Consider the following 27,249-nt stretch of genomic DNA (forward strand, 5'->3'; position numbering starts at 1 on the left):
AAACACTAGAATTTGAAAATAAAAAGATGTTAGATGAAATGTCGATCGACTGAATGAAAACAAACTAGTATTTGAATGAAAACAATGGATTTCACTGAACACGGAAACAGAATTTAGCGAACAAACATGGAATTTGATTGAAAACAACGGAATCTGCATGAACAGAACAGGAATTGATCTAAAAAAACAAGACGAACACACTGGATTTACGCAAAAGAATTTAATCAAAACCACGACGCTTTTGAGACATGCAAAGATGGAATTTGACTGAAAAAAAACAGCAATTTGAAAAGAACAAACAATGGATTTGATAAACAAAAAATTGGCAACATGGATTGCACTGAACCACAGACTTGATCAAAACCAAAAAGGATTTGCCTGAACAACAACAGATTTGATCACAACAAAGGAATTTGCATGAAATTAACACAGCCCATTTGCGAACTACGAATAACAACGAAAATTCGAATTGTACAGACAGAGTTTGAATGAAAACAACGGCTTAGAATGTATGTAAACAGAGTTTGATGAAAGCCAAAGAATTCTAAAACAAAAAATAGAATTTGAATAAAAAGAGCTAGTTAGAATGAAAACAATGCCATTTCAATGAAGAACAGAGTTTGAGAACAAACATGGAATTTTGAATGAAAACAACTGATATGATGCAAAAACAACCGGAATTAACAGGAAAACGATGGAATTTGAATGGAACAACAACAACAGAATTTCCAATGAACAGAACAGAATTTGAATCAACAAGGAATTTGAATGAAAACAAACAGAATTAGAATGAAAGAACACTGGAAGTTTAAAAAAAACACCGAGATTTGAATGAAAAAACAACAGAATTTCAATAAAAGAAACAACGAATTAGAATGTACAGAAGAGAGTTTGAATGAAAACAAAGGAATTAGATGTTAGAACAGCGTTTTGAATGACGCAACAGAATTCTAAACAAATAATCGAATTTGAATAAAAGAGAGATTAGAATGAATCAAAACATTTTGAATGAAAACACAACGGAATTAAAATGAAAACTGGTAGCGGAATTGAATGAACAACACGAATTTGAGAAACAAACATGGATTGACGCGAAAACAACGGAAATTTGAATGAAAACAACAACAGCGATTATAATGTATAGAACCGAGTTTGAATGAAAGCAAAAGAATTTCTAAACCAACCCCAATGGAATTTGGGAATAAAAAGAGCGTAGTATTAGATGACAACAATTGCACATTTCAATGAAAAGAACAGCGTTGGAGACAACTATGGATTTGAATGAAAAACAACTGAATTGAATGATAAACACGGATTTAAATGAAACGATGGATTTGATGAAACACAGAATTTCAATGAACAGAACGATTTGCATCCAAACATATGGAGTGAATGAAAACCAGAATTAGAATGAAACATGGAAGTTTAAAAAAACCAACAGAATTTGAATGAAAATCCAGAATTTGAATAAAACAACGCAAATTAGAATGACAGAAGAGAGTGAATGAAAACAACGGATGAATGTATAGAACAGAGTTTGAATGAAAGCAACCAGAATTCTTAAACAAATAATCTCGAATTTGCTAAAAAAAGAGTAGATATTAGAATGAAACAAACATTGAATGAAAACAACGCGAATTAAAATGAAAACGACAGGGAATTTGAATGAAAAACACAGAATTTGAGAAACAAAAAACTGGGAATTTGAACGAAACACGAATTGAATGAAACAACCGGATTATAATGTATGAACAGAGTTTGAATGAAAGACAAAAGAATTCTTAAAACAAACATAGATTTGAATAAAAAGAGTAGAATTATGAATGAAAAAAACAGTATTTGATGAAAACAATGGAATTCCATGAAACGAACAGAATTTGAGAACACAAACAATGGAATTGACTGAAACCAAGGAATATGATGACAGAACAGGATTTGTCAAAAACCAAAGAATTTGAACCAAAAACAACGGATTTAAAATGAAAACGATGTGAGAATTTGAATGAAACAACAGAATTGCTAACAAACAACTCGGCATTTGAATGAAAAACAACGATTTGAGAACAACAATGATTTGAATGCAAAACAACAAACTGAAAAACAACAGAATTTGATCAAAAACCAAAGAATTTGCATGAAAACAACAGATTTTGAGCCCTGCAACAGACTGGCGACCTGTCCGGGGTGTACCCTGCCTCTCGCCCTATGACAGCTGGGATAGGCTCCAGCGCCCCCCGTGACCCTGAAAAGGATAAGCGGAAGTGATGGTGGATGGATGGACACACAGATTTTGATCAAAAACCAAGAATTTGCATGAACTACAGAATTTGAATGAAAACAACGGAATTAGAACGAACAGAACAGAATTTGATCGAAACAATGGAATTTAAATGAAACAAACAGATTGAATTAAACATGGAAGTTTTAAAAAAAAAAAACAGAATTTGTGGTGAGACAAACAGAATTTGAAATAAAAACAACGCAATTATAATTCGGTACCGAAAGAGTTTGATGAAACAACGGAATTGAATGTATAGAACAGAAGTTTGAATGAAAGCAACAGAATTCTAAAACAAACATCGAATTTGCATAAAAAGAGTAGAATTTAGATGAAAAACAAAACATTTGAATGAAAACAACGGAATTAAAATGAAAACGAAGGAATTTGAATGAAAACAAAACATTTGAATGAATACAACGGAATTAAAATGAAAACGAAGGAATTTGAATGAAAACAACAGAATTTGAGAACAAACAATGGAATTTGAATGAAAAAAACAGAATTTGAGAACAAACAATGGAATTTGAATGAAAACAACAGAATTTGAATGAAAACAACAGAATTTGATCAAAAACCAAAGAATTTGCATGAAAACAACAGATTTTGATCAAAAACCAAAGAATTTGCATGAAATTAACAGAATTTGAATGAAAACAACGAAATTAGAATGAACAGAACAGAATTTGAATCGAAACAATGGAATTTGAATGAAAACAACAGAATTAGAATGAAACATGGAAGTTTTTAAAAAACCAACAGAATTTGAATGAAACAACACAGAATTTGAATGAAAACAACAGAATCAGAATGTACAGAAGAGAGTTTGAATTGAAAACAACGGAATTAGAATGTATAGAACAGAGTTTGAATGAAAACAACAGAATTGTAAAACAAACAATCGAATTTGAATAAAAGAGTAAGAATTAGAATGAAAACAAAACATTTGAATGAAACAACGGATTAAAATGAAACGAAGGAATTAGAATGAAAACAAAACATTTGAATGAAAACAACGGAATTAAAATGAAAACGAAGGAATTTGAATGAAAATCAGCAGAATTTGAGAACAAACAATGGAATTTGAACGAAAACAACGGAATTTGAATGAAAACAACAGGATTATAATGTATAGAACAGAGTTTGAATGAAAGCAAAAGAATTCTAAAACAAACAATAGAATTTGAATAAAAAGAGTAGAATTAGAATGAAAACAAAAGTAATTGAATGAAAACAACGGAATTTCAATGAAACGAACAGAATTTGAGAACAAACAATGGAATTTGAATGAAAACAAAGGAATATGAATGAAAGAACAGAATTTGATCAAAAACCAAAGAATTTGAACCAAAACAACGGATTTAAAATGAAAACGATGGAATTTGAATGAAAACAACAGAATTTGAGAACAAACAATGGAATTTGAATGAAAAAAACAGAATTTGAGAACAAACAATGGAATTTGAATGAAAACAACAGAATTTGAATGAAAACAACAGAATTTGATCAAAAACCAAAGAATTTGCATGAAAACAACAGATTTTGATCAAAAACCAAAGAATTTGCATGAAATTAACAGAATTTGAATGAAAACAACGAAATTAGAATGTACAGAACAGAGTTTAAATGAAAACAACGGAATTAGAATGTATAGAACAGAGTTTGAATGAAAGCAAAAGAATTTCAAAACAAACAATAGAATCTGAATAAAAAGAGTAGAATTAGAATGAAAACAACGCAATTTCAATGAAAAGAACAGAGTTTGAGAACAAACAATGGAATTTGAATGAAAACAACAGAATTTGAATGAAAACAACGGAATTAAAATGAAAACGATGGAATTTGAATGAAAACAACAGAATTTCAATGAACAGAACAGAATTTGAATCAAAACAATGGAATTTGAATGAAAACAACAGAATTAGAATGAAAACAATGGAATTTTAAAAAAACCAACAGAATTAGAATGAAAACAACGGAATTTGAATAAAAAACAACGAAATTAGAATGTACAGAAGAGAGTTTGAATGAAAACAACGGAATTAGAATGTATAGAACAGAGTTTGAATGAAAGCAACAGAATTCTAAAACAAATAATCGAATTTGAATAAAAAGAGTAGAATTAGAATGAAAACAAAACATTTGAATGAAAACAACGGAATTAAAATGAAAACAAAGGAATTTGAATGAAAACAACAGAATTTAAGAACAAACAATGGAATTTGAACGAAAACAACGGAATTGAATGAAAACAACGAAATTAGAATGAACAGAACAGAATTTGAATCAAAACAATGGAATTTGAATGAAAACAACAGAATTAGAATGAAAACATGGAAGTTTTAAAAAAAACAACAGAATTAGAATGAAAACAACGGAATTTGAATAAAAACAACGAAATTAGAATGTACAGAAGAGAGTTTGAATGAAAACAACGGAATTAGAATGTATAGAACAGAGTTTGAATGAAAGCAACAGAATTCTAAAACAAACAATCGAATTTGAATAAAAAGAGTAGAATTAGAATGAAAACAAAACATTTGAATGAAAACAACGGAATTAAAATGAAAACGAAGGAATTTGAATGAAAACAAAACATTTGAATGAAAACAACGGAATTAGAATGAAAACAAAGGAATTTGAATGAAAACAACAGAATTTGAGAACAAACAATGGAATTTGAACGAAAACAACGGAATTTGAATGAAAACAACAGGATTATAATGTATAGAACAGAGTTTGAATGAAAGCAAAAGAATTCTAAAACAAACAATAGAATTTGAATAAAAAGAGTAGAATTAGAATGAAAACAAAAGTATTTGAATGAAAACAACGGAATTTCAATGAAAAGAACAGAATTTGAGAACAAACAATGGAATTTGAATGAAAACAACAGAATTTGAGAACAAACAATGGAATTTGAATGAAAACAAACAGAATTTGAATGAAAACAACAGAATTTGATCAAAAACCAAAGAGTTTGCATGAAAACAACAGATTTTGATCAAAAACCAAAGAATTTGCCTGAAATTAACAGAATTTGAATGAAAACAACGAATTAGAATGTACAGAACAGAGTTTGAATGAAAACAACGGAATTAGAATGTACAGAACAGAGTTTGAATGAAAGCAAAAGAATTCTAAAACAAACAATAGAATTTGAATAAAAAGAGTAGAATTAGAATGAAAACAACGGAATTTCAATGAAAAGAACAGAATTTGAGAACAAACAATGGAATTTGAATGAAAAACAACAGAATTTGAGAACAAACAATGGAATTTGAATGAAAACAACAGAATTTGAATGAAAACAACAGAATTTGATCAAAAACCAAAGAATTTGAATGAAAACAACAGAGTTTGAATGAAAACAACAGAATTGGAATGTACAGAACAGAATTTGAATCAAAACAACGGAATTTGAATGAAAACAACAGAATTAGAATGAAAACAATGGAATTTAAAAACAAAAAACAGAATTACAATGAAAACAACGGATTTTGAATGAAAACAACAGAATTAGAATGTACAGAACAGAGTTTGAATGAAAACAACGGAATTAGAATGTACAGAACAGAGTTTGAATGAAAACAACAGAATTATAAAACAAACAATCGAATTTGAATAAAAAAGAGTAGAATTAGAATGAAAACAAAACATTTGAATGAAAACAACGGAATTAAAATGAAAACGAAGGAATTTGAATGAAAACAAAACATTTGAATGAAAACAACGGAATTAAAATGAAAACAACAGGATTATAATGTATAGAACAGAGTTTGAATAAAAGCAAAAGAATTCTAAAACAAACAATAGAATTTGAATAAAAAGAGTAGAATTAGAATGAAAACAAAAGTATTTGAATGAAAACAACGGATTTTCAATGAAACGAACAGAATTTGAGAACAAACAATGGAATTTGAATGAAAACAAAGGAATATGAATGAAAAGAACAGAATTTGATCAAAAACCAAAGAATTTGAATGAAAACAACGGATTTAAAATGAAAACGATGGAATTTGAATGAAAACAACAGAATTTGAGAACAAACAATGGAATTTGAATGAAAACAACAGAATTTGAATGAAAAGAACAGAATTTGATCAAAAACCAAAGAATTTGCATGAAAACAACAGATTTTGATCAAAAACCAAAGAATTTGCATGAAATTAACAGAATTTGAATGAAAACAACGAAATTAGAATGTACAGAACAGAGTTTGAATGAAAACAACTGGAATTAGAATGTATAGAACAGAGTTTGAATGAAAGCAAAAGAATTCTAAAACAAACAATAGAATCTGAATAAAAAGAGTAGAATTAGAATGAAAACAATGCAATTTCAATGAAAAGAACAGAGTTTGAGAACAAACAATGGAATTTGAATGAAAACAACTGAATTTGAATGAAAACAACGGAATTAAAATGAAAACGATGGAATTTGAATGAAAACAACAGAATTTCAATGAACAGAACAGAATTTGAATCAAAACAATGGAATTTGAATGAAAACAACAGAATTAGAATGAAAACAATGGAAGTTTAAAAAAAAACAACAGAATTAGAATGAAAACAACAGAATTTGAATAAAAACAACGAAATTAGAATGTACAGAAGAGAGTTTGAATGAAAACAACGGAATTAGAATGTATAGAACAGAGTTTGAATGAAAGCAACAGAATTCTAAAACAAACAATAGAATTTGAATAAAAAGAGTAGAATTAGAATGAAAACAAAAGCATTTGAATGAAAACAACGGAATTTGAATGAACAGAACAGAATTCACTTCCTGTTTGCCATTCACGTCACTTCCTGTTTACCATTTGTTTGAAAGGTGTGTTTTGATCGTGTCCTGTGGATTTTTGAAATTTGGCCATCAATTTCTGGAGCAAAGACTACTCAAATTGTTGGAACTTTTTGTACAACCCTGTCTGGATTACGACTTTGATACGGATATTGGACTGGACTAACGGAGTTAACGAGGGTAATTGCAGGCTAGCCAACACGTTCCAGGCTAACAGCCGACTAGGCAATCAGCTGACTGAACCTGCTACAGGGTAACCAGATAAAATGGGGCCGAGAGGACACCGCGCTGAGGAAGTCGAGGACATTAAAAAGTCTCTTGACTTCATAATGGAGGATTTCTACCTCGGTTGCAGCAGAAAAATATCATTGAAATTGTGGAGGAGGTAAAGCTCCTCCGCATCCATGACGGAAAAACATAAACTCTTGCCTCCCTGGAAAGTAAGGTCGCTGAGAACAAACAATGGAATTTGAATGAAAACAACAGATTTGAGAACCAACAATTGAAAATTTGAACTAACACAAATTGAATGAACAACACTGGGAGTTTTTAAAAACCCCTTTATATGACACAGACTTTCATATAAAACACACGAAATTTTGGAATTACAGACGAGTTTGAATGAAAACAACGGAATTAGAATGTATAGAACAGAGTTTGAATGAAAGCAACAGAATTCTAAAACATAACAATAGAATCTGAATAAAAAGAGTAGAATTAGAATGAAAACAAAAGTATTTGAATGAAAACAATGGAATTTCAATGAAACGAACAGAATTTGAGAACAAACAATGGAATTTGATTGAAAACAACGGAATATGAATGAAAAGAACAGAATTTGATCAAAAACCAAAGAATTTGAACCAAAACAACGGATTTAAAATGAAAACGATGGAATTTGAATGAAAACAACAGAATTTTGAGAACAAACAATGGATTTGAATGAAAACACAGAATTTGAATGAAAACACAGAATTTGATCAAAAACCAAAGAATTTGCATGAAAACAACAGATTTTGATCAAAACCAAAGAATTTGCATGAAATTAACAGAATTTGAATGAAAACACGAAATTAGAATGTACAGAACAGAGTTTGAATGAAACACGGAATTAGAATGTATAGAACAGAGTTGAAGAAAGCAAAAGAATTCTAAAACAAACAATCGAATCTGAATAAAAAGAGTAGAATTAGAATGAAAACAATGCAATTTCAATGAAAAGAACAGAGTTTGAGAACAAACAATGGAATTTGAATGAAAACAACTGAATTTGAATGAAAACAACGGAATTAAATGAAAACGATGGAATTTGAATGAAAACAACAGAATTGGAATGAACAGAACAGAATTTGAATCAAAACAATGGAATTTGAATGAAAACAACAGAATTAGAATGAAAACAATGGAATTTTAAAAAAAAACAACAGAATTGAATGAAAACAACAGAATTTGAATGAAAACAACGGAATTAGAATGTACAGAAAAGAGTTTGAATGAAAACAACGGAATTAGAATGTAAAGAACAGAGTTTGAATGAAAACAACAGAATTCTAAAACAAACAATAGAATTTGAATAAAAAGAGTAGAATTAGAATGAAACAAAAGCATTTGAATGAAACAACGGAATTTGATGAACAGAACAGAATTCACTTCCTGTTTGCCATTCACGTCACTTCTGTTTACCATTTGTTTGAAAGGTGTGTTTGATCGTGTCCTGTGGATTTTTGAAATTTGGCCATCAATTTCTGGAGCAAAGACTACTCAAATTGTTTGGAACTTTTGTACAACCCTGTCTGGATTACGACTTTGATACAGGATATTGGACTGGACTAACGGAGTTAACGAGGTAATTGCAGGCTAGCCAACACGTTACCAGGCTAACAGCTGACTGAGGAATCAGCTGACTGAACCTGCTACCAGGGTAACCAGATAAAATGGGGCCGAAGAGGACCACCGACAGCTGAGGAAGTCGAGGACATTAAAAAAAGTCCTCTTGACTTCATAATGGAGGAAATTTCTACTATCAGGTTGCAGCAGAAAAATATCATTGAAATTGTGGAGGAGGTAAAGCTCCTCCGCATCCAAAATGACGAAAAACATAAAACTCTTGCATACCTGGAAAGTAAGGTCGCTGAGAACAAACAATGGAATTTGAATGAAAACAACAGAATTTGAGAACAAACAATGGAATTTGAATGAAAAACAACAGAATTAGAATGAAAACAATGGGAGTTTTAAAAAAAACAACAGAATTTGAATGAAAACAACAGAATTTCAATAAAAACAACGAATTAGATGTACAGAAGAGAGTTTGAATGAAAACAACGGAATTAGAATGTACAGAACAGAGTTTGAATGAAAGCAACAGAATTCTAAAACATAACAATAGAATCTGAATAAAAAGAGTAGAATTAGAATGAAAACAAAAGTATTTGAATGAAAACAATGGAATTTCAATGAAACGAACAGAATTTGAGAACAAACAATGGAATTTGATTGAAAACAAAGGAATATGAATGAAAAGAACAGAATTTGATCAAAAACCAAAGAATTTGACCATAACAAACGGATTTAAAAAAAAACGTGGATTTGAATGAAACAACAGAATTTAGAAACAAACAATGGAATTTGAATCAAAACAACAGAATTGATGAAACAACAGAATTTGATCAAAAACCAAAGAATTTGCATGAAAACAACAGATTTGATCAAAAACCAACCAAGAATTTGCAATGAAATTAACAGAGTTTGAATGAAAACAACGGAAATAGAATGTACAGAACAGAGTTTGAATGAAAACAACGGAATTAGAATGTTCAGAACAGAGTTTGAATGAAAGCAAAAGAATTCTAAAACAACAATCGAATCTGAATAAAAAGAGTAGAATTAGAATGAAAACAATGCACATTTCAATGAAAGAACAGGATTTTGAGAACAAACAATGGAATTTGAATGAAAACAACTGAATTTGAATGAAACAACAACGGAAATTAAATGGAAAACGATGGGAATTTGAATGAAAACAACAGAATTGTAATGAACAGAACAGAATTTGAATCGAAACAATGGAATTTGAATGAAACAACAGAATTAGAATGAAAACATGGAAGTTTAAAACAAACAACAGAATTGAATGAAAACAACAGAATTTGAATGAAAAACAACGAAATTAGAATGTACAGAACAGAGTTTGAATGAAACAACGGAATTAGAATGTATAGAACAGAGTTTGAATGAAAGCAACAGAATTCTAAAACAAACAATAGAATTTGAATAAAAAGAGTAGAATTAGAATGAAAACAAAAGCATTTGAATGAAAACAACGGAATTTGAATGAACAGAACCGAATTCACTCCTGTTTGCCATTCACGTCACTTCCTGTTTACCATTTGTTTTGAAAGGTGTGTTTTGATCGTGTCCTGTGGATTTTTGAAATTTGGCCATCAATTTCTGGAGCAAAGACTACTCAAATTGTTGGAACTTTTTGTACAACCCTGTCTGGATTACGACTTTGATACAGGATATTGGACTGGACTGAACCGTGAACTTTGTGTATCGTTGCACCCCTAATATGTGTATATATATATATATATATATATATATAATATAACAAAATATTAGTAACACATATTTATTTATCTCAATAAATGTGCATACACCTAAACAATGAAAACTACTAAGAAAAATCATAGGTGTTGTCAGGAAAGCATGAAGTGAGTGGAAGTGGCATGAAAAGTGGCAAAAACGGGATTTTAAAAGTGAAGTTTATCTCTCCACATGTCCAGTGTTGAGGTTGGGTGTGGTTTGAAAATGTGTCAGCACATTTACTTCAATTACTGTTTTTGGCTTATCCAATTCAGCACCTCAAGAGGGCATGAGACTACCACAGCTGTCATAGAGCGATCCAGGTGACTATTATTGCTATTTTTATTGCTATCATTACTATTATTATTATTATTATTATTATTATTATTATCCGTTAATTTATTTCGTCTTTTCTAATTCAGTGTTCCAGGAGTGCACGAGACTACCACAGTTGTCACAGACCGAAACAGGTAAATTATTATTATTATTATTATTACAACAAACAACAACAACAACAACAGTAATCTCTTCCTGTCTCTCTGCTTTGTTTCCATGTCTTCAGGTCTCCTCCAGCTGTTGTCTCCACCCTGTGGCTTGTATCAGTGCTTGCGGCCTTATCTTTGTTTTCTTTAACTGTTTAGCAAAAACAGTTTTCATTCAGTTTCAGAGTTTTATCATCTACAGTATTGCTGTGATTCTTCATACAATTGTTTTACATGTTATCTGACACACTGTGTTGAATTAGTTGTCTTAGCAGCAATTTTCTGCTTCTGTCATATGTTATGAATTATAGACTTCATGACTTCAGAATATTTGATAAAGATTTGAAAGGGATGCAGAAAATTGGTGTAAAACACAGTGGGTTCAAATTTCAGGCTCATGTGCAGCTGCTGTCAAGACCAACTAGAAATAATCTGCGATCATGAGATGCTTTTATTTGTTCTTATGGTCACATAGATCGATAGATATATATTGATAGGTTTTATAGACTTTATTAAGCCTGCACAGTTCATTTGTTCTAGCGGCACAGGGGTCAGCAAGAAAAAAGGTGAATTTGATATAGATTAGAAAAGAAATAAGAAAAAATGTATACAGATTAAAAAAACAACAAAATACTATAGAAAAGTGTATGTTACTGTAGTAAAATACACTGCAAGACATGTCACAGAGATTATGTTATATGTATATAAAGTGCAGTGGGACCGATAACATATAATTGTATGTATTTTAGTAGGTATCTGTGATATGTGCGCATTGTACTGTCTGACTGATTTGAAGGACTTACGACAGCGCTCTGTCCTAAACAGTCGCTGATGCTCTTCCTGCCAAACTGCTTCTGTTTCCCTGTCAAATAAACAACATGCAAAATATAAAAGGCTTTGCAATGAATTTAATCTGATCACACAAACATTTTACCCACAAATATGTTTTTTTCCCCTTCTTACATCATGTACTTTCATCTGCTCAGTCATCCCGGGGAATATTGTTTTTCTTTTTATTGATTTATTGTTTATTTCTTTTTTGTATTGTTTGATTTTTATTGTTACATTTGTATGTTTTTTAGTGCTCACACCTGTGGAGTTTATGGCCATGAAGGACACTGGCATCAGACAATTAGGACAGGCCTCTTTCAGCCAGAGGACTAAAAGGGGTTTGGTGGGAGGGGTGAGAGACAAAGGGAGCTGCTGGAGAGAGAGTGGAGAGGCAGGGCAGGCTATGCCTGTGTCCCAGCCTTTGTAATGCTATAGACAGAAGTTTGAAACAGCTGGCAGTTCCAGAAAATCAGCTGCAGGTAGAGTTCAGACCTCTGCGCGATGTCTGTGAGTACTGCTCCACTAAAGTAAATCAAGTGACTGTCAGTTGTTTTCCAAGGTTGGGGGTGCAGCACTTGGCGAGGTGGCAAGTAGAGTGGTGTGTTTCTACTGTACATGAGCACTCAAAACACTTTAAAGAACAGGCTTCATGGAAATATGAAGGATGTTGTTTCCACAGAAATATAAGTATATGATTTTCTACGAATGCCTCGAATCTGCCCAGTAGTACCCACTTCCTCATACTCAAGCTGAAAAGTTTTGAAATAAAAAGTACCATCACACAAGTTCACTGGAAACCTACGTTAGGAGGCACGTTTCCTCCAAGCTGAATCAGGGCATGATTCAACATTTCCAAGTTTCCCAAAAATGAGAACTTCAAAAGTGGGTAGATCATGACATCTCTCAATATGAAAGTGTTGTCAGTTGAGTTAATTTGTTACTGCCTAGTGTGGTGAACTGTTCTGTGAGACCAGATTATTCACATTGTTTGGTGACTTTTCATTCCTTAAATTTTAAGATACCCAGATTTTCCAACTACGATGCGTCCGGTTAACTTTAGTAAAGAGAAGCACTGAGGTATTTGAAATGGTAAATTGCCTATATTTGTATAGCGCTTTTACTAGTCCCCCCTAGAGACCCCAAAGCGCTTTACACATCTAGTCATCCACCCATTCACACACACATTCACACACTGGTGGAGGCAAGCTACAGTTGTAGCCAGAGCTGCCCTGGGGCAGACTGACAGAAGCGAGGCTGCCATATCGCGCCATCGGCCCTTCTGGCCAACACCAGTAGGCGGTAGGTGAAGTGTCTTGCCAAGGACACAACGACTGATACTGTCCAAGCTGGGGCTCGAACCGGCAACCTTCTGACTCCCAACTCTTGAGCCACGATCATACTAAATAAATACATACATAAATCATGTTAGAACAGAGATACAAAGATAAGTTATCTCTGGGCTGGGCTTAAAATGGGCTCAATGATGTAAGTATTACTCATCATTGTGCAACAAATCTGAGCAAGCTTTCGGGAACTAGACTAAGACTAAGGAGTTCATTGTAAAATATCTTGTTTCACTTCCCAGAGACTGTTGTTCTCATTGCTTCCCAGCAGTTTAATCGACTCTTTTCGCTAAGTTGTTAATACAAGTTCAATCTCCTTGCTTCAGGTATGTACCTTTTGGTCTTTTCAACATTTAAATTTTTTAACTTGCCAAATTCCAAGAAGTAGAAAAGATAATTGTTATTTTAAATCTTGCCAGATTCAAATTTCAATGTCAATGTTAATTTTAATGTTATTTATATGGCATATTTCTATAGCAAAATCAATTAAGACAATACAATATATTATATATGCAAACAATTACAATATTATGTGACTAAAAACAAACTGAAATAAAGAGACCACAACATAAAAAACCCTTGATAAGACTCAACATGAACTTAGATTCAAAGCCAAGGTAAGAAAAAATGTGGTTTTAAGACAGGATTTAAAGACTACATAGACTCTGCAGTAGGAATATCAAATGACCTGTTATATGAGAGTCTAGTGGATTCAACTCTCTATGCTTAAATCGAGATCTCGGCTGCACTAAAACATCTGGGCAGATGATCTTGGTGCTCTTCTCGGATCATGTAAGTTTAGCAGTTTGGTTTAAAAGTTGGCACCATAACATTTGAAGATTTGAAAGCAAGTAAAAGAATCTTCAAATCAATATAAAAATGGACAAGCATCCAATGTAAACTTGCTAAAAACTGGAGTGACGTAATCGACCCTTTAATATCGGTTAAATGACTTGCAGCAACATTTTGAATTTTGAATGCAATGGAGAGATGAGTGTTCAAGACCCAAATACAGAGAACTGTAGTAGTCCAGTCCAGACTTAGTGTATGTCCTTCGTATGTAAAATGTCACATAGCTGTTTTTTGACTACATTTGATCCTGCACTGCTTTCTTTCAGCCTGTAGAAGACAAAAAATGGAGTGCAGAAGAAAAGTCCTTCTTGTTGCAATAATTTTCACAGTTGCCTGCAACAAAGTAAGAATTAAGTTTTGTACAAACAAATATTAGAAGGTTAAAACATTCTTCACTTAAAAATGTGTTTTTAAATATGATAAATCTCAATTAAAGGTGACCGCACAGGAAACAAGGCTACTGGATTTTCTAAATAGCACAGATGTTGTAGATGACCAGTACAAAGGATGTGGTGAAGAGGCCATGAAGAGGTTCATCGAGTCAGATGTGTTAAAACAAGAACTAAATAACAGTGAAGGATTTCAGAAAGCGTGGAATAAAAGCATCGAGTGTTCAAAACAGATTCCTGGAGGAAGAAAAGAGCATAGTGCTGCACTTTCAGTCTATGTTAAAGGAGACCGGCCTTTCATACAAACACTGAACAGAGCAATAGAGACAATGGGTGGAAATGTTAGCATCTATGAAAACCACTTCAACTTCAAGTCTCTTCATTTCCTGCTGATGGACTCCATGAGGCTGCTGAAGCCAAAGGAGTGCAAGGACTTTTATGTTTTTCAAGATGGTCAAAACCAACCACAGAAAGGCTCCACAGTGAGATTTACAAGTTTCACTTTAGCTTATTCAGACTATGAAGAGCTAAAGAGTCTTGAAGATGTCAATGACAATACTATTTTACATCTCACTTCTTGTTACTTTGTCAACCTGAAAGACTATGTGTGCGGTCAAGAACAGGATGAAATACTCTTATCTCCAGCAGAAGTTTTCACTGTGGAACAAGTGGAAACAAAAACTACATGGGATGGTGACGAATACCTTGAGATAGATTTAAGCCACTCAGGACTGAACAGCTCACACAACTGTTACATGTTTTCACGGTAAGATTCATATTCTCTCAATTAAAGTGAAAAATGTTTTTATCTTACAAATATTAAACTTGAAACTGCAAAGTTAACTTTCAGTGTGATGTTAAATATATAAATATGTTTTTTATGTTGGTTTTTATGGAGTAAGTACACAGTAATAACTGGGGGAAAAGTGGCAAAAACAGGGACGATACTTCTCCAGTGGAGTTGGGTGCGGTTTGAATAGTTTGGCCTGATAATGTGTCAGCACATTTTACTTAAAGTATTTTCTTCTGCTTATCCAATTCAGGAGGTCAGGAGGGCAAGAGACTACCACAGCTGTCACAGAGCAATTCAGGTAAACTACTATTATTATTATTGTTGTTATTATTATGATTGCTGTTATTATCCGTTGATTTATTTCTTATTTTCCAATGTAGTCTTCCAGGAGGGCAGAAAACTACCACAACTGTCACACAGCAAGTCAGGTAAATTATTATTATTATTATTATTATTATTATTATTATTATTATCATCAGTTGATTTATTTCGTCTTTTCTAATTCAGTGTTCCGGGAGTGCATGAGACTACCACAGTTGTCACAGACCGAAACAGGTAAATTATTATTATTATTATTATTATTATTATCATTATTATTATTATTATTATTATTATTATTATTATCATCAGTTGATTTATTTCGTCTTTTCTAATTCAGTGTTCCAGGAGTGCATGAGACTACCACAGTTGTCACAGACCGAAACAGGTAAATTATTATTATTATTATTATTATTATTATTATCATTATTATTATCATTATTATTATTATTATTATTATCATCATCAGTTGATTTATTTTGTCTTTTCTAATTCAGTGTTCCAGGAGTGCATGAGACTACCACAGTTGTCACAGACCGAAACAGGTAAATTATTATTATTATTATTATTATTATTATTATTATCATTATTATTATTATTATCATCATCAGTTGATTTATTTTGTCTTTTCTAATTCAGTGTTCCAGGAGTGCATGAGACTACCACAGTTGTCACAGACCGAAACAGGTAAATTATTATTATTATTATTATTATTATTATTACAACAAACAACAACAACAGTAATCTCTTCCTGTCTCTCTGCTTTGTTTCCATGTCTTCAGGTCTCCTCCAGCTGTTGTCTCCACCATGTGGCTTGTATCAGTGCTTGCGGCCTTATCTTTGTTTTCTTTAACTGTTTAGCAAAAACAGTTATCATTCAGAGTTTTCTGGGTTTTATAATCTGCAATATTGCTTTGATTATTCATACAATTGTTTTACATGTTATCTGACACACTGTGTTGAATTAGTTGTCTTAGCAGCAATTTTCTGCTTCTGTCATATGTTATGAATTATAGACTTCATGACTTCAGAATATTTGATAAAGATTTTAAAGGGATGCAGAAAGTTAGTAAATAGTAAATGGCCTGTATTTCTATAGCGCTTTTTCTAGTCCCTAAGGACCCCAAAGCGCTTTACACGTTTAGTAATCCACCCATCCACACAAACATTCACACACTGGTGATGGCAAGCTACATTGTAGCCAAAGCCGCCCTGCGCCCTGGGGCGCACTGACAGAGGCGAGGCTGCCGAACACTGGCGGCACCGGGCCCTCTGACCACCACCAGTAGGCAACGGGTGAAGTGTCTTGCCCACGGACACAACGACCGAGACTGTCCGAGCCGGTTAGTGTGAAATACACTGCGTTTCAGGCTCACGTGCAGCTACAGTCTTTAGTGTACAATTCAAAAACGAAAATACTATAGAAAAGTATTTTTTACTATATATGTTGCTACAGTAAACTACACTTGACTGACAGTTTGACTGATTTGAAGGACCTACGACAGCGCTCTGTCCTAAACAGTTGCTGATGCTCTTCCTGCCAAACTGCTTCTGTTTCCCTGTCAAATAAACAACATGCAAAATATAAAAGGCTTTGCAATGAATTTAATCTGATCACACAAACATTTTACCCACAAATAAGTTTTTTTTTCCTTTTTCTAATGTTACATTTAAAAATTCCAACAGATTCTCCAAACTAAATAACAGAATACATCACTGGTCCAGTAGCAGGGCAATAATTACTAACACTCATCACTAGACTTCACATTATTGGTATTAAAGATGATCTCACACACACACACACACACACACACACACACACACACACACACACACACACACACACACACACACACACACACCAACATTCACTGTAAAGGCTAAGTGATATTTGTATTTGTCTGCGAGACAGCAACAAATTTTTTAAATATAATACCTAAATACTGTTAATACACAAATATACAGAAAAATCACACAGTTCACACGGCACATGCAGCTAACAGTAACTACATCAGCAAGCACACTTGAATTTACATGTACAAACATGAAACACAGGTAACATATTAACACCTTCAACAACAGTGTCACTAAAATGTCATTTAAAGACATTAAAATCAGTAAATTACTTTTGACACTGAAGTTAATCACAGCCCCTGAGAAACAGTGAACCTCACTACATATAGAGCGTGTTTGTGTGAGTAAACAAAGACATGAACATTTTAGTCCTGTCAATAGATTAAAAGAATAACTAATTAATCGCACAATTTTCTGTAATTAATTTTGATTAATCACAATTACTTGATCAATATCCTGGTTGCAGTTACTTTTTTTTCAACTTTATATTTAAGCTTGTAACTGACATTCATGCAATATAATGGAGTAAATGCAGAATAAACACAAAGAATGTATGCTTACATTCAAAGAGAATTTGAATAGTTTTCTTCAGTCTTTTAACACAGGTTATTTCCGGTGAAATAAAACATAAAAAAACCTATATACTAATAGGTAAGTATATCATATATATTAGTGCTGTCAAACAATTAAAGTGTTTAATCAGATTCATCACAGGGTTACTGTGAATTAATTTTGATTAATCATGATTAAATACCATTAATTTCTATTCTACATTAATCGCATTTCATTTTGCATGAGCAAACAGACTCGAGAAAAAGGGAAAATATACACACTTAACATGTTTATTGAACATCTTGAACATTCATGTTAACAAAAAAACTGAAACATTTATCGACTCTCTCTCTGTCATTCTTGGGGAGGCACTTCAAGTCCTTGAAAAGAGGAACCAAAGCTGCGTCAAGCGCGTGTTCTCAACGATATTAATAGCATTGCAGTTTGTTGCAATCCACTTGACAATTGTGTCAGTCAACGTGTTGCAGCATCCCCGACTAACGTATGCTTCGCGTCAATGTGATATTTTCAGCTGAAAGTGCTTCAGTGAAAAGGAAAATCCTTCTTGCACAATGTGCATAATACTATGTCTGTCGACTGTTCCGCCTTGTTATTGTTTTTAACACACAAATTTCCCATCAAGAGGGCCAATGTGCGTTTATCATCTTCCATATTGAGTTGATTTGTTCAGCTGCCCGTCACTACCAGATCAACTGCCCATTTGCGCATGTGCGAAGGTAACTCTACTTGGACAAACTGCCCGAAATGCGTTGAAAGAGAAATTTCAGGGATTTTGAGTCATTCTTCACTCCAGACGCGTTAATTGCGTTAAAAATCTTAATCGCGTTTACTGTGATGGCGGCTTAATTTGCGTTAACGCGTTAATTTTGACAGCACTACAAAATTTACAAGTAGAGCCAGAATAAACTGATGAAATTTAATATCCCTGATGCTTTGTGCAAGAGCTGCCTGTTTACTTTATTCAATACTGCAAATATGTGTATAATCTTTTATATACAATTCTGAAAAATCTATTGTACTCACAACAGTTGGGAAAAGACAGTCTTCACAAAACAAATTAATTAGTCATACCAAAGTTATTCAGACTATCAGGAAATGGTGGGAAAAAATATCAAATCATCGCATCAAGAATTACAGATTTGATTAGAACTTGACTGGCACATGCTGACTGCTTTCTTTTTACTACCAAGATGGGAGAGAGCACAGGAGATTAATAGTGCAGACTAGAATTAAGAGTGAGACACCAAACATGAGGAAAGATGAAGGACAGGTGAGCATCCAAAAGACAAAAACAGTTTATTACAGTTTAAAAAGAAGCTACGAGTCCACAGTTCGAAAAGTTTAACAGTAGAGCTAAATGCTATCAGCATACGATCTTGCTGTTACGCCCCCAGTCTAGGGGTACAGGAACGCAACACAAGTTTGAAAAGATTGCCCCGCCCTGGTCCCCAAAACCATACACAGAGGGAAAACCAATTTCTTAGTGAATTGTGATTTATTCTCTACACTGCAAAAATGAAGCTCCAGGGTGAACAAAGGCCAAAATAACAAACAAAACAAGCTAAGTCAGGAGGAGGTGCTATCTAGAGCCCTATGTGAAATCAAACATCAAACAAAAGACAAGCGCTACACCTAACTCCCTAACTGAAATAAACAGGAGAAAACAGTGCAAGGAAAAACAATACGGCAGCTCACCCCTTCTGTTGCAGTGCTATTTACAATGTGCTATTTACAATGAAAACTAATGTACACACTATATACAAAACTCAGAAAAGCCACAAAAGTCTCAGGTTTTTGGAGGCCAGGGTCAGGTCTGCTGCTGCTGTCAGTGGCTGCCCCAGGACAACTGCTGGTGAGGGATTTGAAGAAGATCACATTGCCAGGGGACCAATCAGCAGCCGTCAGCTCATCCACTCCGGAACCTGCAAAGACTTAAAGGCACAGACAACAACAGCCACCAAAACAGATTATGGACAGGGCCATAACACTTGCATATGACTTCAAGGTTTTACTCCTGCTGGTTAAAGTAAAAATAATAATGAATGTTTATAGGATACTTTTGTGACAGACAGACACACCTGACAATGTGCAACAATTCTCCTATAAAATACAGTAAACACCTTTAAAAATGTGATGTTACTGAGTGAAAATCCAAAACATTTATGCAAAGACATTTTTTCCATTAGACTGTGACTATTGTAATGAAGTCTTTAATGAAGTCCCATTTTAAAGCACCATATATGCTGCGTAATAAAAGCCCACTACCTATGTGTTACTAAAAAAAGACAACTTATAACGCTTGCACAATTTCTTACAAATATTCAGACTTATGACCAGAAACATCCTAATCTTGATCTAATGATAAACAAATAAAACTCTACAAAATAGCATTTAATGTCTAAATATAAAGTATCAAATGTCTTCAAATGTGTTGGTAAGGCTGTAGGATAGACTGGTTTGTAATTTGTAACTGAGCCAGCAGATGATGATATTGCCAACAACAGCGCTGTCAGGGAAGTCTTCTTATTGATTTATTGTTTGTTTGTTTTTTGTATTGCATGAGTTCATCTTTAACTGTTGTGAATTTTATTGCATGCTTTTATTGCAAATTTGTTGATTTTTTAGTGCTCACACCTGTGTGAGCTCATGGCCTTGAAGGACACTGGCATCAACCAATCAGGACAGACCTCTATCAGCCAGAGGACTAAAAAGGGTTTAGTGGGCGGGATGAGAGACACTGGGAGACACTGGAGAGTGAGTGGAGAGGCAGAGTAGGATTTGAATGTGTACCAGCCTTTGTAATGCTACAGACAGAAGTGTGAAACAACTGACAGTTCCAGAAAATCAGCTGCAATCGGAGTATAGACCTCTGCTCGATGTCTGTGAGTACTCTCCACTAAAGAAATTAAATCAAGATTTGGTGCTTGACTGTCAGTCATTTTTCAAGGTCGGGGTGGAGCAGGGTGAAATATAAAGTGCACTGAAAAAGTGTCAGTGGGCATGTTTCATCCAAGCTGAATCAGGGCATGTTTCAACATTTCCAAGTTTCTAGTTTAGCTCTTCAGGTGGGCAAAACAGAAAAATGTAGAAGTGGACAGATATTTCAACATCAGAGTGTTTTCAGTTAAGTTAATTTGTTACTGCCCAGTGGGGTGAACAGTTCTGTGAGACCAGATTATTCACATTGTTTGGTGCATTTTCATTCCTTCAATTTCAAGATACCCAGATTTTCCAACTATGATTGCTGGTGCCTCCTGTTTACTTTAGGCAAAAACTGCACTGAAGAAGCACTGAGGTATTTAAAATCATGTTAGAACAGAGATACAAAGATATGCTATCACTGGGCTGGGCTTAAAGTGGCTAAATTATCTAAGTGATACTGTGGTTATAAATCATTGTGCAACAAATCTGAACAAGCTTTTGGGAACTAGACTGAGACTAAGGAATTCATTGTAAAATAACTTGTCTCACTTCCCAGGCTGTTGTTCTTATTGGTTCCCAGCAGTTGCTAATATGAGTTCAATCTCCTTGCTTCAAGTATGTACCCAGTCTTTTCAACATTTAAATTTTTTAACTTGCTGAATTCCAGGAGGTAGAAAAGATAATTGTTAATTTAAATCTTGCCAGATTCAAATTTACTGGACTGTGTCAATGTCAATTTTAATGTTATTTGGATGGCACATGTCAATAGTAAGACCAATAAAGTGAAGACAATGAATTAAAACTCAAAACAAAGTAAAAAATAAGGCATCACAACATAAAATAACCCCTGATGGGACTCAAACTGAACTTAAAAGCCAAGGTAAAAAATTAAGCTATGTAATCATGACTACGTACATGAGTGACGTAATCGACCCTTTAATATCGGTTAAATGACTTGCAGCAACATTTTGAATTTTGAATGCAATGGAGAGATGAGTGTTCAAGACCCAAATACAGAGAACTGTAGTATCCAGTCCAGACTTAGTGTATGTCCTTCGTATGTAAAATGTCACAGAGCTGTTTTTTTTTGACCACATTTGATCCTGCAGTGCTTTCTTTCAGCCGGTAGAAGAACAAGAAGACAAAAAAATGGAGAACAGAAGAAAAGTGCTTGTTGTTGCAATAATTTTCACAGTTGCCTGCAACAAAGTAAGAATTAAGTTTTGCACAAACAAATATTAGAAGGTTAAAACATTCTTCACTTAAAAATGTTTTTTTAAATGTGATAAATCTCAATTAAAGGTGACCGCACAGGAAACAAGGCTACTGGATTTTCTAAATAACACAAATGTTGTGGATGACCAGTACAACGGATGTCGTGATGAGGCCATGAAGAAGTTCATCGAGTCAGATGTGTTAAAACAAGAACTAAATAACAGTGAAGGATTTCAGAAAGCGTGGAATAAAAGCATCGAGTGTTCAAAGCAGATTCCTGGAGGAAGAAAAGAGCATAGTGCTGCACTTTCAGTCTATGTTAATGGGGATCACAATTTATTACAAACACTGAACAAAGCAATAGAGACAATGGGTGGAAATGTTAGCATCTATGAAAACCACTTCCACTTCAAGTCTCTTCATTTCCTGCTGATGGACTCCATGAGGCTGCTGAAGCCAAAGGAGTGCAAGAACTTTTATGTTCTGCTAAGTGGTCAAAACCAACCACAGAAAGGCTCCACAGTGAGATTTCCAAGTTTCACCTCAGCTTATTCAGATTATGAAAAGCTAAAAAGTGAAACTGATCTGTATGAGGAGGTCGTTTTAAATCTCACTTCTTGCTTCTTTGTCAACCTGAAAGACTATGTGTGCGGTCAAGGACAGGATGAAATATTCTTGTCTCCAGCAGAAGTTTTCACTGTGGAGGACATAAATAGCAAAGTTGTGGAGGCAGATGATGATTCTCAATATGTAGAAATTGTTTTGAAACATTCGGGGCTTAAAAGCTCACACAACTGCTACATCTTTTCACGGTAAGAGTCACAGTCTCTCAATTAAAGTGGAAAAAGTTTGATAATTTCCATGTTAGTTTTACAAATGTTTAGTATCAAAATGCAAAGTCAAACTTCAAAATATTTTTAAAGATATAAATATTTTTAAAAAAATAAATTTTAGATGTAAGTGCATATAATAAAATGTTTGTCGCATCTGTTATAACTTGCTTGTAATATTCATACATACACACACAGAAAATGTGTGCATGTATGAATATTACAATAATTCCCCTCTCTGCTTTGTTTCCATGTCCTTAGGTCTCCTCCGGCTGTTGTCTCCACCCTGTGGCTTGTATCAGTGCTTGCGGCCTTATCTTTGTTTTGTTTTTTAGCTGTTTAGCAAAAACAGTTATCATTCAGAGTTTTCTGGGTTTTATCATCTATAATATTGCTGCAATTATTCATACAATGTCAAAATGATTCACATCATACTTATCTGAAAGACCTTTTACAGTTTGTATGAATCAAGTGATCCAAATCAACAGTTTTGTTTTGTGGGGTCCCTCAGGGATCTGTCCTGGGTCCAATTCTTTTTGCTTTATATATATTCCACCTAGGCCAAATTAAATGGGGGGGCTGCAATAATGTCCTATCATCTCTACGCAGATTACATTCAGTTATACTGTTCTTTTAAAGTCTCTGAGCTTTATAATTTGTCTAGTTTAAGTAATTGCCTGACAGAAATCAAGCAATGGTTAAACGACAACTTCCTCCGGCTAAACTGTGATAAAACAAACTTTAATTATTGCTCCAGACAATATGATTTCAGAAATTAGGCAGCATATCAGCTTCTTAGAGCCTTCTGTTAAATTGAGCCTTAGAAACCTTGGTGCCATATTTGACAGCTCCATTTCCCTTGAGCAACATTCCAAACAGCGGGTCCAGAACTGTTTTTATCATCCAAGGAATGTTTCAAAACTCAGACTAATGGTGTCAAAGGCTGAACTTGAGATGATTATTCATGCTTTTTTTTTTTTTTTTTTTTTTTTTTTTTTTTTCTTCCCATTTGGATTATTGCAGTGGTCTTTTTACTTGTTTTAAGAAATCAGCTTTAAATAGTCTTCAGACTGTGAAGAATGCTGCAGGAAGACTCTTAACAGGCACCAACAAAAGATCTCATATTACTCCAGTTTTAGCCTCCCTTCACTGATTGCCTGTAAGGTTTACATTTCTTTTAAAATTTTTTAGTTCTAACCTTTAGGGCCCTACATGTTCAAGCGCCCCAGTACATATTTGACCTGCTGAAACCATATTCCGGTTCCCGATCTCTAAGGTCATCAGGTCAGAGACTGCCGGTGGCCCCACATACTCTATTTAAGACTCGTGGTGATCGGGCTTTTCAGGCAGTGGCACCACAGTTGTGGAATTCTCTTCCACTGTTTTTACCCTGTTACTCACTCCACCGATTCTTTTAAAAAGCAGTTGGATACATTTTGATATAGACAAGCTTTCAATTAGTTTGTTGTGTTTATTGTTTTACATTGTTATATGTTGTATTTTCATGCTTTGTATTGTGGAGCACCTTGTGATTTTTATCTGGGAAAAGCGTTATATAAATAAATTTTTACTTACAATTATTTGGGACGTTATCTGACAGATTGTGATGAATAACTTTGTCTTAGTAGTAATTTTCTGCTTCTGTGCTTATGCTATGAATTATAGACTTCATTACTTCAGAATATTTGATAAAGATATTAAAGGGGTGCAAAATAAAGTTCAGGTTTCAAATTTCAGGCTCATGTGCAGCTGCAGTCAACAGTAACTAGAAATACACCAACTGCGATCGAGTGTTATTATTTACAATTCTACTTTGATTATTCATATAATTGTTTGGCACTTTATTTGCCAAATTGTGGTATGTGCCAAATATGGTGTTACAACAGGCTGCCAAAGTATTGTGCAATTTTGATTTTTGCTTCTATCTTATGTTATGAATTATAGACTCAATTTACATCTTGTTTTTATGCATGTTAGAAAAATATATTGCAAACTTTGTTATTTCTTGTCAAGTATTGTGCGCCTTTAAAAGGATGATAAGAAATGAGAGATGGGAATAACTTGCAGCAAATGTTCCTTCTTCTAAAGACACCAGGAATTTCTGTTTCCCGGTCAAATAAACAACATGGAAAATTGAAATAGCTTTGCAATTAATATAATCTGATCACACAAATAGACAAATACATTTGTTTTTCCTTGTGTTACGTTTACAAAGTCCAACAGGTTTGTAGCAGGGCAGTAATGACTGCCTAAATGTAACACTTATAATTAAGTGATACAAAAGCCTCTCTCTCACAGACACACAACACACACAGACAGACACAGGTTTCCACCTCATGCGGGGAGCAACTGTTTGATTATCACTTGTTGGGACCTTTTTAAAAGCTCTGGAGGCATGTTAAATCGAGTACACCAAACATGTCTTTGTTAGCTTATTCACAACTTTAAACATCTGAATTGAAGTCATGTCTGGACCACCAATCCTGAAATCACTTTACTTTGTTTTATTATAGCTATAGAAACAGCTTTTTTTTTTTTTTTTTAGCTTTAGTCTAATTTTAGTTTACTAAATATCATAAGATTACAGTAGGTTTAGTCAGCTGAACCTCCCTCCCCACCCTGGGTGGATCAAAATGTTTTTGTCTAAATTTACTACACAAGGACTTCCAAACTCATCCTGCCTTTCTACACAACTTCATTAGTTATAATAGGATCTTATCTCTCCAGAACAATTTTATCTAATTTTTAAGTGTCATTACATTTCATCATAGTTTTTGTCCTCGTGAATTAGTTTTAATTTAGTTATCATCTTCTTTTCATCATTACTAATACTATTATTCAACAAAATTACCATTCACTGACTGTCTTCTAAACCTGACATTGCGTGAATCCACCTAATAGTAGCCCAAATTGTAGAGTTTAGTAATAAAAAGTGCTGTCAAAGTGCTCTGCCGACCTGAGCTTTAGCTTTAGCAAACAGTAACAAATGCAATTTTGTAGTTAACCCCTTTCTTTGGGGAAAAAATACAAAATTTAAAAGTGGGCATGGAACTGCTTGAGTTTTTTTTTTTTTCAATTTTAGAAAAAGTCTACATTGAAGAAGTACTGTGGGACTTGGCCTCACCAGTTATGCCAAAAAAAAAAAAAAAAAAAAAAAAAAAAAAAAAAAGCTTACAGGAACTCAGTAGCTGAGGCAGAACCAATAAGGGGACACCATTTCCCACAGTGACAAGTTACAATCTTCTACAGGAAAAACTGTAGAGCTGCATTGTAGGATAACTTATTTTACTCCCCAGAGCGTGTTGTGCTCATTGCTGCTCAGAAATTGGATAGACTCTTTTCTGTGAGTTGCTAAGACAAGTTATTTTTTTTTTTGGTTCTTGCTCCAGGTATGTGATTTTCTGTCTTTTCAACATTTACATTTTTAAGTTGACATATTCCAAGAAAACCAAACAAATATTAGATTTACATCTTTCCAAATCCAAGTTGACTGTGAAAAGTGTTGAAGAACTCTTTTCTACCCACATTTGATCCTGCAACGCTTTCTTTTAGTCTCTAGAAAAAGAAGTGGATAAAAAATGGAGTACAGAAGAAAAATGCTTCTTGCTGCAATAATTTTTATAGCTGTCTGTTACAAAGTAAGAAATGTGTTTCATACAAACAAATTTTAGAAGGTTAGAAAAATTATTCACTAAATAATGAGTTTTTAATGTGATACACCTCAATTAAAGGTGACTGCGCAGGATACAAGAGTACTGGATGTCCAAAAGACCATAGATGTTGTGGATGACCAGTACAAAGGATGCCGTGATGAGGCCATGAAGAAGTTCATTGAGTCAGACGTGTTAAAACAAGAACTAAGCAGCAGTGAAGGATTTCAGAAAGCGTGGAATAAAAGCATCGAGTGTTCAAAACAGATTCCAGGAGGAAGAAAAGAGCATAGTGCTGCACTTTCAGTCTATCTTAAAGGAGACCGGCCTTTCATAAACACACTGAACAAAGCAATAGAGACAATGGGTGGAAATGTTAACATCTATGAAAACCACTTCCACTTCAAGTCTCTTCATTTCCTGCTGATGGACTCCATGAGGCTGCTGAAGCCAAAGGAGTGCAAGAACTTTTATGTTCTGCTAAGTGGTCAAAACCAACCACAGAAAGGCTCCACAGTGAGATTTCCAAGT

At 33.8% G+C, this 27,249-nt stretch overlaps 2 protein-coding genes and 1 long non-coding RNA gene across 12 annotated transcripts in view; 2 read left to right on the top strand and 1 right to left on the bottom strand.

Annotated features, from left to right (window-relative positions):
* Nucleotides 1-27,249, bottom strand: part of LOC120728860 (ecto-ADP-ribosyltransferase 5-like) — a 66,006-nt gene that overhangs the window by 2,611 nt on the left and 36,146 nt on the right. The gene's annotated exons all lie outside the window — the stretch shown is intronic.
* On the top strand, nt 10,698-12,041 carry LOC120728864. Its single transcript, XR_005694793.1, has 3 exons — nt 10,698-10,989; nt 11,089-11,136; nt 11,229-12,041. It is a non-coding gene; the product is annotated as an uncharacterized LOC120728864 (long non-coding RNA).
* Nucleotides 13,422-26,226, top strand: LOC120728857 (ecto-ADP-ribosyltransferase 5-like). 10 transcript variants are annotated; one of them, XM_040024084.1, is made up of 10 exons: nt 13,422-13,648; nt 14,441-14,517; nt 14,611-15,329; nt 15,607-15,654; nt 15,737-15,784; nt 15,864-15,911; nt 16,015-16,062; nt 16,172-16,219; nt 16,314-16,361; nt 23,330-26,226. In XM_040024084.1, the coding sequence occupies exons 2-10, from the start codon at nt 14,458-14,460 to the stop codon at nt 23,409-23,411; spliced, it is 1,149 nt and encodes a 382-aa protein (XP_039880018.1). In that variant the 5' UTR covers nt 13,422-13,648; nt 14,441-14,457; the 3' UTR covers nt 23,412-26,226. The 10 variants fall into 10 exon arrangements, with proteins under 10 accessions (XP_039880018.1, XP_039880019.1, XP_039880020.1 ...); XM_040024085.1 differs by lacking the exon at nt 23,330-26,226 and adding an exon at nt 16,457-16,850 and having other exon boundaries at nt 13,424-13,648; XM_040024086.1 differs by lacking the exon at nt 15,864-15,911 and having other exon boundaries at nt 13,426-13,648.

The sequence above is a fragment of the Simochromis diagramma genome, unplaced genomic scaffold (assembly GCF_900408965.1).
Source record: "Simochromis diagramma unplaced genomic scaffold, fSimDia1.1 OVJJ01000302.1, whole genome shotgun sequence".
In the NCBI taxonomy this organism is placed as follows: domain Eukaryota; kingdom Metazoa; phylum Chordata; class Actinopteri; order Cichliformes; family Cichlidae; genus Simochromis; species Simochromis diagramma.